At 37.8% G+C, this 14,114-nt stretch overlaps 1 protein-coding gene across 7 annotated transcripts; it reads right to left on the bottom strand.

Annotated features, from left to right (window-relative positions):
• LOC109224028 (coatomer subunit beta'-2) lies at nucleotides 247-11,446 on the bottom strand. 7 transcript variants are annotated; one of them, XR_002067681.1, is made up of 26 exons: nucleotides 11,185-11,446; nucleotides 10,941-10,961; nucleotides 10,790-10,851; nucleotides 10,468-10,522; nucleotides 8,900-8,936; nucleotides 8,461-8,786; nucleotides 8,214-8,345; nucleotides 7,979-8,127; nucleotides 7,216-7,284; nucleotides 6,784-6,934; nucleotides 6,625-6,690; nucleotides 5,894-6,082; nucleotides 5,386-5,526; nucleotides 5,225-5,299; nucleotides 4,942-5,118; nucleotides 4,753-4,844; nucleotides 4,546-4,662; nucleotides 3,968-4,082; nucleotides 3,787-3,858; nucleotides 3,226-3,422; nucleotides 3,049-3,142; nucleotides 2,400-2,506; nucleotides 2,041-2,167; nucleotides 1,594-1,826; nucleotides 1,084-1,127; nucleotides 247-623 (listed from the first exon to the last, which is right to left on the bottom strand). XR_002067681.1 is itself a non-coding variant. In XM_019388568.1 (26 exons), exons 1-25 carry the CDS (start codon nucleotides 11,185-11,187, stop codon nucleotides 1,108-1,110), a joined length of 2,751 nt encoding a protein of 916 aa, XP_019244113.1. In that variant the 5' UTR covers nucleotides 11,188-11,446; the 3' UTR covers nucleotides 247-623; nucleotides 1,084-1,107. The 7 variants fall into 7 exon arrangements, 3 of the variants coding, with proteins under 3 accessions (XP_019244113.1, XP_019244114.1, XP_019244112.1); XR_002067682.1 differs by having other exon boundaries at nucleotides 1,064-1,127; XR_002067679.1 differs by having other exon boundaries at nucleotides 1,629-1,826; nucleotides 11,185-11,445.

The following is a 14,114-nucleotide window of genomic DNA, read 5'->3' on the forward strand; positions in this document are numbered from 1 at the left end:
ATGGTACTTGCAGACTCGAACATTAAGAGTGAGAGCTTCACTGTTTCTTCTCCTTAATTTTTTAAAACATGGTGTAAGTTGCTGGACAAGTTAGGGTTTATGTGAAAGAGCTAGGTCCAAGCTTGCTTTAGTTTGGCGTTGGTAACCCAATAGAGCTGTTTTATTTGAAGCATAGGCATATCAAATCCTAGTTTATCAAATATTTTAAAAGATATATTTAGCCATTTCTAATGTACCAAAACAAAAGAAAAAAAACAGCATGTCAAATCCTCTCGCCTTCCAAGTGTTGCAACTAATGGGAGTGGATTAACGGGCAAGCTGAACATAATTATAGCGGGGTATGGCACAGGACATGGAGCTTAACAATTTCTGCACTATCTCCACTTCCGTATATGGTTTTAAGTGTTTTCTACAGTGACAATGGCATGTAAGGATTTTGAAGGGTGAAAAAACCTCGAAAGAATATTATAATAAAACAACTATAAGTGACTAAAGCTAACAACCGAATCTGGGAACATACATCCAGTACGCCTACAAAACTCAATGCTACAAAATCACACCACTGGTGGCAGATACATCCTCGGTCCCTTGAACGCCCTCTTTTAAGGAAACACCTATAGAACCTGCAACAGAAAGAAAAATCACTATTACGATGATCCAAGACATAAAACTTCTATCTTAAACGGGAAGAAATGCAGAGCTTTGTAATTAGCGATACTTTGCAAGCAGAAATTGAGACTTGCCGAAGTAGGACAATTGACCACTGCCAATTAGGTATAGCAGCGATATACTTGACTAACATTATGCAGCTGGAAAACTAGAGAACACAATCTATATTCCTCAGAGGGCATGAACGCCCTGCCATATGGCTTTAGTTTTTGAGTTGAACAGAATGCCAAACTTCAAGAACAAAGCACGAATTTATTCAGGTTTTTTCCATTTGAGCAAATACAGCAAACAATGAGGTTTATGAGACTTGAGACACCTAATCAAGTGTAGACATACAGATGAGCCGTTAAAAGACATGCACTTTCAACAGTTTATGGAGAATTTTAATTTGTACCACAAGAACGAATTACATACAGCAGGAAGCCTGGAACCATGAACCTAGTGACGTGGTGTAAGCACTGCAAAAGCATCAATATAAAGTATAAGAGACAGAGGGAGAAGGGCAAAATCAAAATAAACTATAATAGTGATAAATGATAATCAGATAAAAGGCAAAACCAGTTCAAGAAGAAATGGTAGCAACTGCACTAATTTGTGCCAAAAAAATAAGAATACCAAATCAGCAACCCCATAATGGACGGAAATCTTTCTATTCCTCAAATTTTTCGAATCAGCTAGGCTTGAAATTTTCATATGCTTAAAAACTTATCCACAGGGAAGAAGAGAACAGACTACAAAATTTAGCTTTCTTGAAGGGGGTTAGGCTGAAGTTCATTAAATGTTCCAGTAAGTCATAGTTTATTCAACATTTTCTAAAAACAAACATAATAAAAGATGATAAAAACAGGACAGCACAATACAAACAACAGAAGAATTTAAAGGCATGGGTGTCAAAACACATAAAAAAGAAATTCAATTAATCACCAGCAACAAAACTAGAATTTTCACACCGGCCTAACCAATTGCTTTTAGGCTGACGGTTTTCCTTCACTATTCGTACCCCACTCTTCGTCTGCCTCGTTTCCATTAATGAGTACTGCACCGTCATTAGAGTCGGCATCCACGACCACAGCCTCTTCTTGGCCCTCTTCTTGTTCCTCATTTTGTGCATCATCTGCCTCCAATTCTTGTACCTCATCACCACTCTGTTGTGCAACCTGAACAGTTAACACAAACACATTTAATTGTTTTCACAAACACCAGTTGATAGTCTAAGCTGCTCAATATGGGTATTAAATAACACCGAGGAAAAGACTTCTTCTTAGTCACGTATAAAGATATGGTTCTTTATTTCTCTTTTATGAAAAAGATTCACAGAATGTCAAATCAACCCTGACGAGAAGGCAAATGGAGAAACACATCATGTTATACCTCGTGGTCCGTATCTCCATTTTCAAGTGGATCTTCATCCATTCTCATGTTGTTGAAAGCCTCTACAAGGTTGTTAGTTGATCTATCAGCATGATTTACATACTCAGTTGCTGGTGTGTAGCCACCCCTACGTAGGAATTGGATCAGAAATTAGAAGTTGTCCAAATTGGTGCAAAATTTCTCCAAGCAAGAAAAGAAAAGGAGAAAAAATTGACCAAAAGATTTGAGAATTTCAAAGGAAAACGAGGAACTCCCATAATATAAAGCAGGACTAATAAAAGTACTAATATTTTCAAAAGAAATAGTCTGAGAGAATAGAGAAGAAATGCATGGGAAGTGGAGAAAGCCATTATCAACACCTTTCCTCTGCAACTCTAGCTTCAACAGCACATGCAACTTGCCAGTTCTCAAACAGATTAGGATATTCTTCAGGATCAGCCAAAGCTTCTGCTGCTTTCTGGTTAACCTGCATGACAGATTCATGAACAAACCAGATTAAAGCACAACAGATTTCCTGCTATAGGACTACACATGATAGAGCAATGTGTAATCCTGCATGAAGCTATATAATCACTTTTGAGTACAACCTATCCATGCCAGAATGGTCGGCTTCCTGGCCACAGTGGCCACTCAGAAAACTCATCAACCATATTTGTTGTGGCCATTCCATGGAGATAATACACAAATGCAAGTGAAATAGGGAAGTTGTCCCAAAATATTACTTTTGATGCCGATCACAGGTGTAAATAATAAGTCCTAGAGGTAAAGAGCTCCAATGTTTCTTTGCACCAGCGACTTAGGCCAAGAAGTTCATTCCCACTTAGTTTGAAAACTGAAATGAAAATCTAACCTAGATGGTTGTGCAGCTCTAACAGATCTCTCTGGTGGGCCATCCCACCAGATATTGGGTCGAAAGTTCCAGAAATTCATGAAAAGATGTATATAGATTTTTTTTAATATCCAGAAGATGTATATAGATAAGAAAGCTCAAATCAGAAAAACACCGACCTTACTGAGATCCTTCCTCCAAATTGCAACTATTTCAGAAACCTTACTTGGCAGATAAGATCTAGCCATAAAAGCAGCCTCAGGTATCCGGTTGCTGCAAACAAATTGTAACTCTATATGTCAATCCAACTGTTGAAAACACCCCTAAACAATAAGTTCTTTAGTGACAAGAAATACCTATCAACCAATAGCTGAATGCATTCCTCCACTTTACCCAAAAGGAACATGCAGAGGAATGTGACATTGTTTTTCCCCTGCTCTTTGGCAAAAGTTGCTAGTTCAGTTATTCCTTCAGCATCTCCTAGTGAAGAATAGAGTAGCAACAGACCACTCAAGTCATTGGCAAACTTCAGACATTCCTCTGCCATCTCCAGCTATAAAACATAGCAAATGAGCAATAACTCTGAAGAAACTCAAGAAAGTAAAGGAGAAGTGTGCATTTCAGAAAAGAAGCACTACTGGCATCTGAAGAGATCAAACTACGAAGCACCCTCTACCACTTAAATACAAAAGAAAGAGCTGGATAACTTAACTTTATTCTGAATGATATATTTCATAGTAGTCCGAGTTAAGCTAAAAGAAAGAGTTTAAACAAGTATTGTTTGGAACCAACAGCATTACACAAGCCACGACATCCTTCATAAGATCTCAACCGTACATCTTTCTGATAAAAAAACTAAAAGCAGGCATGAAAAGTTTTGCAAAGATAAGATTCCCATTAATGGCAGTAAGAGTTACCATTCCAGCAGACATGGCTAGTTCACCCAACTGCTTCCACTTGGACTCACTCTGAGCTACCACTGCAATATCCTGCCAAATCACAAGGCCACACTTCTAAACAACATATGGTTCTTTCGAAGCAACAAGTTTAAAAGAACATATGGAAGTCCAGCCACATGCTTTGAGTTAGAAGCCCCACCTTTGCAATATCTAATTTTCCCAGCTGTATGGCTAGTTCAAATCTGTAGTCAGGCTCTGTTGCAACTTCTAATGCTTCCTCTACCATACCTCGCGACTCCAAGAAATGAGCAACACTAGCAGGGAATACATTTGATGATAACTTAGGAAACTTGCAATAAAAACAAAGCAAACCGCCACCCCCTTCTGAAGGTTTAGATATTGCAGAAACTATGTGATAGCAGCACAAAGCATCACAAATTAAAATTTCAGAAAAGAGATTTGATTAATCAATCAGATCTGAACGTATAAATACACAAAAAGTTAACAGAACTACTATCCATACAAACAAATGGAATACAGACGCCAATCCCCCAGTTTATAAGAGCAGCACGTTACTCTGAAGTAACCCGAAATAGAACCATTTTACAGCACAAATGATACCGTTGATATAACCCAGAAAATTCAGCTCATTGACATACTACAACCAAATTGAAAATTCAAGGAAGTTGCAAGACCATGCACAATATTTATCATGTTCCTCGAAGACAATCTTTTTTTTTTTTTTGACTTAAGACAATACTTAAATATGCGATTTACCTATTATGGTGCTCCTTAGGAATCGATGGCAGCACCTCATTTGCTCTGTCCCAGTCATCACGCATCACAAGTGTCTTGTACTCGATCAAGCTTAGCAGTAAAGTATATCCAATGACACTGCACAGAAAGGAAATGAGTTCATTTATCCAAGAATCATAATCTCAGGCCAAAGTATCCAATATCAAAATCTCCCAGAAGACTACTCACTTGAACTCTTTGTCAATCAGGAAAACCCTACTCTGGTTAGCCAGATATCCAAGCAGGTACATAGGCCGGTCTAAATGAAACATTGTGGTCACCTAAAACGTACAAAAAATAATTTGCTGATTCACATAAATGAATAAGAAGTTCATCGGATATACGTGCAAGAACAGCAGCATGCACTACCAATCATACCTCACCACCGACACAGTAGTTAAGTCTCCATGAAGAATTATTGTAAATGAAGCAATCGCCAACCCAAATTCCCGTCCTGACCCGTTCATTTATCTCATAAAGAAGTTCAAAAGCTTCTTCAACGCCTTGCTCATCTACTGATCTTCCACTATCTAAATGGGCAGAAACCACATCACGCTGCAGGTATGATACAAACATACAGATGATCATTAATAGAATTATGCAAAGAAAAGAATAACAAACTTTAGCATATGTAGTTTTGATTTCAGAAAGAAGATCTCACATTATACTTAAGTATGTAGAACGATGTATCACTTGCAATTGCCACCATATCACCACTGTCAGCCCAGTACAGGTTCTGAATAAATTAAAAAAGAACGTAAATGAAGTTACGACTTCTGAGTAAAACAACCTTACTATAGAAGTGAAGCTTATGTTTGTTACCTTCACATTAACATCAATTCGCCGTATCAGCCTGCAGTCAGCCCAATCATAAAAGCAAATAAAATCATTTGAGCACATCGCCAATAGAGTACCTCCATAGATGCGCTCAGCTGAGAAAGTAGGACGGATGCTCTTCTTTTCCTGGAGATATCACCAAATTCACCTTTTAGGCCAGCACACAAACAAGAAGAAACCATGACACACTGCATGCTTCAGCTTCGAGAAAAGAGAAGCCAATGCATTTATTACACTATAACTCATCGCTTGGATGTGAAAAAAAACTCACTTATCAAGCGCTCTACGAAGTAAAAGCTTACTGAAAACAAAGGCTTTAAATAGAAGGGGCAGGTCGGAAAGAAACAGTTGATTCAAGTCAAATATATAAAATAGTGCATCATCAGACTCAAATAATACGTGATGCAATCAACTTTGTTTTTGTTTTTTCTTTTGATAGGTACATGATGCAATGAACCTTTGGAGGCAACCAGTTGGGAGGATGAATGTGAACCTGGAAATTTTTGCTGAAGATCTTAATCCTTGACGTACTTTCCCTAACAGCATATTCTCCATCAGAAGACCAAACGAATTCCAGTGCTGAACCAAATGACCTATTTCTCCATGCTAAAGCAGTATATATGATATACTCTCCATCTCCACAAACAACAACGAACCTTCCATTTGGGTTATGCTTCAAGCTCTGTGTAGGACAAAAAGGATGCAACCAAATCAGTGAGCTCTACATATTCTTCAAACCAAAACCAAAAAAAAATTAAAAAAATAAAATGCAAACTACAATAATCTATCCACTCTTTAAACTGCACGATGACTGCATACAAAAATTACAACACCTCAAATAACAAGATGACACAGCAAGAAAAGCAACGCAAAAAAATTTAATAATAAAAAAGACCAGACAAAAGGAAATAACCCACCAGATCTTTACAGCATCAATACAGACAATGACACCCTAAATAAAGCCTGACAATAGAAACGCCGATGTAGAATAAAATCAGAAAAGAGATTAATAGTAGGTGAGGTTTCGAGTATATGGACAGCCTTTCCCAAATAATAAAAGAGATAGAGTAATATAACATTAGCCTCTCGCTAGTAAGACAAGTATACTATAAGCACTCCAAGAAGAATAAGCCTACATAACTAACAGCTGCATTATGGAAACCACATAATTATTGCCGAACAGGCTATGACCCTGGTTCTGGTTTCAACATAAAGCTGACTCACTTGTGGATAGAGGTCACAAGTTCCCAATTCCTTGACAGCCAAAGGCAACCTTTCTCCATCAGTAACCTGAGAGATGAAGAAAACATGCACTTAACTAAACAGTATTGAGCAGTGAAAAGAATCACGCGAGCAACATTAAAAGCCAGGATCATCTCACACCTCATAATCCGCCCCCACACTCTTGATGTTGACTGTTTGAACTTCATTGTGCTTAGCCCATATAATTTTTCCACTGTTATCCATGCTGGCAACTGGTTCTTCTCGACCAATTTTTACCATGATAGTTCCCTCATCATAACCGATTACAACCCTGCACGTGCATCAAGTCAACATAACTGCTAAATGAATAAATGCAATACAGAGCATGTGATGAAATGATAATCCAGCTCCTTGCTCTTTAGTTTCAGGTTTTTTCTATTTGTTATGCCCGCAGGTCTACAAATAAGTGATTTCCTTCTTTCTTCATCCATAAAAACTTTTCTTCCTTGGAAATGAAAACAGAAATAATTAAAATGCAAAGTATAATGAAAGGAATTGCAAGACTGCCAAAGAGAATAAAGGTACAGCTACGAACTTATCATAGAAACTAACCTTCTTGAACTTCTTATGTAACCAATTGCCCAAACTCTTTCAAGACCGTAATTCAAAGTGTTCTCAAGTCTGCATACAAAATGCAACAAAAACAAACAGAAATTAGGATCAATAACCATATTATACCAGAAAAAGTAACCAAAATATGGCATGTCCAAAAGTAACCATCGTACAAAGCTTTCCAGTGGAAGCAACCATTTTTTTTTTTTGGAGGGGGGGGGGGGGGGGGGTTAAGGTTACAGAAGTTTATCTTTTGAACGGCAAATTACAGAATTTCATTAGTTCTTGCGCATCAAAAAAGAAAAGTTAAAACTGATAAAAGCCACACCAGATATAGAGTACATTAATGATGTTTGATTTTTTATTTTTTTTGTATACTCCTTGTATATGGCCGTTATTTTTACCCAAACATGTCAATAAAATCCTATTACTTTATCAAGAAAAATGACGGACTCAGAGTCATTTTATATGTTGTTATGTAAATCAATTTAAAATTTCTCATAGCTTTCCGGAGACCTGGTTGCACTGATTTAGATGACCCCAACCAACTTGAAGAGAAGATATCTTTGAACATATTGGCTAAAATGTCTTTGGGTACATGACTGTCTATATCAAACTTTAAAGAAACCAAAACAATGAATATTGGACAATTTATTGAGATGTAGAAACTTCTGTCAAAAAATGAAAAGATCCAATCTCATATAAAATCAATAGAATTTGAATTAATCCCATAGTAATAAAGTAGTTATGAGTCTAAATCTACCTATAAGTGGTTGCATGCCATATACGAACTGTACCATCTTCAGATCCCGTAATTATAATAGGAAGCTCAGGATGAAAACATACGGCGGACACATTGTGTGTATGGCCTTCAAGAGTCTGGACACAACTTTTTGTCTGATAGTCCCACACCTGTCTCGTGGATTACATGACACCTAATTCAGATTCTCTGTGTCTAAACTAACAACAGAACATGGGAAAGGAATTGATCGGCAAACCTTAGCAGTGTGGTCATCAGAACCCGTTATCAGATAAGGTTTATCACCACCAGTGAAATAGTCTACACAATTAACCCCTTTTAGATGCGCATCCAACGTGAAGTTTGGGTCAGGGGAGCCGAGGTTCCAAATCTGAAAAACCAAGCGTCATTAATTCAAATATTTCAGATTGGTAAATGGAAAAAAATAACGTTGTGAACAAGGTTATCGCAGGAGGAAGTGAAGAAGAAAAGGAAGAAATCCTTACCTTTATAGTCCGATCAAGAGATGCACTGGCAAATGTATTGGTGTCTTTCGGATTAAATGTGACTTGCATCACATAATGGGAATGACCCTCAAAAATTTGAGTGCATACCCATCCCTTATCCCAGTCCCAGAGCTTTATAAGCATGTCATCAGAAGATGACAGCACATATGGTAGAGTAGGGTGAACAGCCACACACCTAATATAATCAGTGTGCGCCTCAAAGACTTTGACCTTGTCCATGGTATTGTAATTGTATACACGAATAAACATATCGTCAGCACCAGCAACAACCCACTGCTTGCGTGCTATAAACTTTGCTGACCTAACTGCAAAGAATGAACAATGCATTTAAAAGAACTGCAAAACCTTCATTAAAGCAACAGAGTGTTAGTTCACATCCTGACCAAACAAATATACTACTCAGACCCTGTCAGCATACCTGGTAATTCAGTAACTTCGAAAGATTTAACCATCGTCTGCAACAATCAAAATGAATTAGCACTCTATTGATAATACTATAACCATGAAGTTTTGCTCTGTAAGTGAAATATTAGCTCAATAACTTCTCATACCGGGTAAGCTAAGAAGTCAGATTTGCACATAAGTGAAGAAGATTTAACTCTAACATGATTCATCAATGGAGCAGTAATTCCTAAAGTGATTCACCAATCCTGAAGGACCTGAACACTTCAATGTGCTCCTAATATAGGATGTTACAGTAAGAAAGATTTACTAGGGACAGTGGAGCAGTAATTCCTAAAGTGATTCACCAATCCTGAACACTTCAATGTCCTCCTAATTAGGGACAGTGGAATGCAGTAATTCTACTAAAGAAACTTGCAAAGTCCCGCCTCACGGCTAAAAGAGATGTAATTGCAACGAAGATTGGGAAGATAAAGCAGTGTTGTCAAAGGCGCGCTTAAGCCCCGAAGCAAGGCTCAAAACAGGTTGAGCGCTTCGCCTCGCTTTGTGGGCGCTTTAGTATCGCATCAAGGCTCTTAGGCACACTTTTACTTGCCAATGAGTGTAATCCTGAAAAGGCATCATTAAACAATTGATATTTCACTTTATCGTAATTTTTTTTCAATTTCTTTCACCGTATATTTGTTATTCATGCTTATAATTATTAGTCTTAGATTACATATACATATTTTTACTTTTTCTCCAGTTGCGCCTTTTTTCATTAAAGCCCACGCTTTATTTGCGCTTTGCGCTTAAAGCCCCAACAGACCTTAGAGCTTTTTTGCGCTTTTCGCCTTTGATAACACTGAGATAAAGTAGGAGAAAGCAACGCTATATGGAACATAAGACCCTCCAATATAGAAAATGACTTGAGTTCCATAGCTTTTCAGCTCAATAATCTTGAATTTTCATTTATCCAAAAAAAAGCATTATAATGGCTTAAGATTTTAGATCTTTTTATTTTTATTTTTATTTTGCATAATATTGGTCTGAGATGAGCTTAAATAAAGTACATGGTCAGTGTGGATTCATTAGCCGACCCCAACTTGCTCGGGATTGAGGCGATATTATTTGTGGTTGTATCTTGAAATTTTAGATAAACAAATGTCAGCAGTAGTACATTGCTGAAAGAACGCATATGTGTTCTCTCATAGGATTGCACTCATAGAAAATCTAATAATCCCCAACTAAGTTTACAAATAAACAATTTCAGGCATTTGTTGACGAATTGAGACCGGCACAATAATCAAAAGTCAACTCGAGCTTATTCATCTTAAGTGTGGGAGAAAATAAGCTACACCCAGACCAGCTCTTTACTAGCTCTCAATTTTGTTCAGAATGCTCTATGAACATTGGCTCGAGATCATACGATGTAATCACCGTCATCCATTTCAAATATGCACTTCACTATCTCAGGATGTCACACATTTAGGACACTCTTTTATAAATGAGAACACCGCGTACATCTTTCAAGATGTTGGAATCCAAATCCCCCACCCCCCACCCCCCCACTCCAAAAAAAAGTGTGGATATAACTCTGTATACCTGGGTCTGGTAGTTCCAGATGCAAACAGTCCCCGAATACAAACTTGCTAATATCCTGCAACAAGTTAAACAAGGAATGAGCTGCAAATAACTCAAACTATAATTAAAAAGTAGCTAAGCACCCTCATCATCCAAAGAAAACTATGTAACCAAACTCGGCATTGTATAAACCCCCATCCCCAATCAAAATAAGAGTGATAAATAAAACTTGCCGTTACACTGATACTAACAATATGTCACTCTAACATAAGACAATCTTGAAATGGAAAAGAAACATATCCACTAAAACTGAAAAGACGTCTATTAAGGAAAGTCCAATTACCATGGCTCCGTAGGATGTAGATCCACGCACTTTACCCTTTCTGATCTTTGAGCAAGTTTCCTCTGAATCAATTAATTACAGTCAGCACGAAATGCATTGGTGGATACATGAAGATTATTAACATTTTCAAATATGCCAAAAAGCATTGTACCTTAATCTCCAACCTAAGAGGCTGAGCCATTTCCAATTCGTGATTATAACCAAACGCAAGCAGGAAACGAAATTAAGTCAGTAAAAAACAAAGTGCCAGATCTCAAATTAATATTCTAATTAGAGAAAACAACTTCCTTACGACGGTGATCAGTTACCGCAACCAAATCGAATCGGATTTGAATCAGATCTAAGTTGTAACGTAATGTTGAAGCAATGAGAAACAATGAAACTAACAAACTCACCATTTTCAAATATGAGAACTCTCCGAAAGAGGAACCGAATCAGTGATTGGTAGTGAACAACCCTAAGAGATTCTAGTGAGATCAAAGTGGCGAAGTCAGTACTAGCACACTCAGCTGGAGAGATCTTCCAATTCGAATTGAAGTGAGAGATCAAGAGAGAGAGAGAGAGAAAATTGGTAGTAGAGGTTGGTAGTAGCGCAACCCCTGTAAAGCGATGGCAAAAAGAAGGAATTATATGACGATGATGATTCCTTTTTACTTGTTAATTCATTAGAATTGCCAGTTTTGTTTTCGTCGAATTTTTGTTGTGTTGCTTATATTGGCCGTAGATTTGCCAATGAGGCATGATCTAACGGCCTATTTTACTATTTTAGCGTGGCTAATGTTATAGTGCTTGCTTTCGCTTAAAAAACATTTACTTGTCCTATTTCTTCAACTGAGAATAATTTGATGGGAATATTTTACAATTTATATCATCCTTTGAACACTCCTAATTGTTAAAAATTGTGCGTCAAGATTTTTGGCAATGCTTCTCGGGCTAGCAGAAGCGCGAGGGAAATAATATTTGTCAAAGATAGTTTAAGTGATCACTCTTTGTATTGTTATCTTTTTAGTAATTGATTGTGAAAGCAAATGAAGTTACCTTTATCATGCTAATTAATAGCTTAGTTTTTCCCATGTGAAGTAATGAAGTTAAAAAAGTTATTCAGCTAGTACTCTAAAATTCTTATGCGAACTTAACTTTTAGTTCCATTATGCCAAGAAAATAAGCAAGATAGATATATAGCCTGTTTGGCCAAGTTTTTCTAAGGTCAAAAGTACCTTCTTTTTTTTTAACAAAAGTGTTTTTTTCAAAGTTGAGGTGTTTGGCCAAGCTTTTAAGAGAAAAAAAAAATCTTTTTGCTTAGAAGCAGAAGCAGCGTTGGAGAAGCAAAAAAATGTACCTTTTTTCCGAAAATACTTTTGAGAATAAATACACTTAGAAGCAGTTTTTAAAATTTTGGTCAAACATTAATTGTTGCTCAGAAGTACTTTTCAAATTAATTAATCGAACATAAACTGTTTCTCACCAAAAGTACTTTTGAGAAAAAGTACTTATTAAAATAAGCAGATTTTAGAAGCTTGACCAAACAAGCTAGTAGCGTCTTTACAAGATTGTAACACAAAGTAATTAAAAACATATTAACCGCAGAAACTAGAACCATAAAGAAAACATAAGTTTCTTCGTAATATCTCTCAATCTTCCCAAGGAAGTTTTGAACATACAATCCACAATCATTCCTTCATCACAACCAATTAGAGCTTATCAGGAAAAATGATAATTTTTATTAGGGCACGGTAGATTAACCGGAAAAGTAAAGATTAGTGTAACAATCTGACCGATCGTTTTGAACAATTGCACTTCGCTCGGTTGTTTGAGGGATTGAGTAGCTCCGTATGATGTATTATGACTTATGTGAATCGTCGGTTTTGATTTTCAGGTTATCCGAAATAGATTTGGGAGAATGGTCTCAGCTAGAAGCTTTAAATTTGAAAGGTTTGACCAAGTTTTGACCTTTTAGTATTTGACCTCGGATTGAATTTCTGATGGTTACGTTAGCTCTGTTGGGTGATTTTGGACTTAGGAGCGCGTCCGAAATGTGATTTGGAGGTCCGTTGTAGGATTAGGCATGAATTGGTCGAAGTTGGAATTTTGGCGATTTTGGCCGGCGCTGGAAATTTTGATATCGGGGTCGGAATAGAATTCCAGAAGTTGGAGTAGGTTCGTGGTGTCATCTTGTGTGCAAAATATGGGGTCATTCGGTCGTGATTTGACAGGTTTCGGCGTCGTTTGTGAAATTTGAAAGTTTAGAAGTTCTTAGGCTTGAATCCGAGGGTAATTTGGTGTTTTGATGTTATTTTGAGTGATTCGAAGGTTCGACTAAGTTTGAATGATGTTATGCAATGTGTTGGTATATTTGGTTGAGGTTCCGAGGGCCTCGGGCGAGTTTCGGGTGGTTAATGGATCATTGTTTGGCTTTAGAAGTTGGCTGATTTCTGGTATTTTGTTGCAGAGAATTCCTTTATCGCGTTCGCGAAGGGTTATAGAGAGCCGAGGGAATTTTTTGTTCTTCGCGTTCGCGAAGGGGATGCCGCGAACGCGAAGGTTTGATCTGAGTATGCACCGTGGACGCGTATGAGAGGTCGCGTTCGCGAAGAGAAGTGGAGGCAGCTGGGGACCCCAGGCCGTTGGCCTACGCGTTCGCGAGGAGGGCGTCGCGTTCGTGATGTGTTGAGCTGGTTAAGATACGCGTTCGCGAGTGGAGTATCGCGTTCGCGTAGAAGGATTTCCGGGGCTGAGGCAGTTTGTGCTTTGCGAACGCGAGGGAACTACCGCGTTCGCGAAGAGTAAAATCTAGGCAGACAGTGTTATACTCAAAATCGAGGGTTTGAGCCCATTTTTCATATTTTGAGCTAGTGATCACGGATTTGGGGGATTTTTGAAGGCATTTTTAGGGAGTTGATTGGGGTAAGTGTTCTTCACTTGATATTGGTTAGAGTCCATGATTGTATTTTGATTTTCATCATCTAAATTGGGAATTGCGGTGTATAATGAAAGAGAATTGGAGAGTTAATTTTGGGGATTTGATTGGCCATTTGATGTCGGATTTTGATGAATTTGGTATGGGTAGACTCGTGAGTGAATGGGCTTTCTTGTTTTGTAATTTTTGTCATATTCCGAGAGGTGGGCCGGGGGGCCGGGTTTGAACCAATTTCGGGATTTTGGTCTAAATTGATAGTTTTTCTTGTGGAATTCATCCCATTAGCGCATATTGATGGTATTGTACTGATTGTGAATAGATTCGGAGCATTTGGAGGCCGAGTCGAGGGGCAAGAGCATCGCGGAGTAGAGATTTGATCTGTTTGAGGTAAGTACCGATTGTAAATCT

This window comes from Nicotiana attenuata, chromosome 3 (assembly GCF_001879085.1).
Source record: "Nicotiana attenuata strain UT chromosome 3, NIATTr2, whole genome shotgun sequence".
NCBI classification, from domain to species: Eukaryota; Viridiplantae; Streptophyta; class Magnoliopsida; order Solanales; family Solanaceae; genus Nicotiana; species Nicotiana attenuata.

Bases quoted from the DNA above. Each gene is read 5' to 3' on its own strand.
- LOC109224028 (XM_019388567.1), bottom strand. The intron at 3,423-3,786 runs GTAACTCTTACT...TATGTTTTATAG, and splicing joins TAGCCATGTCTGCTGGAATG to CTGGAGATGGCAGAGGAATG. The intron at 2,507-3,048 runs GTCGGTGTTTTT...TCTGTCATGCAG, and splicing joins GGAGGAAGGATCTCAGTAAG to GTTAACCAGAAAGCAGCAGA.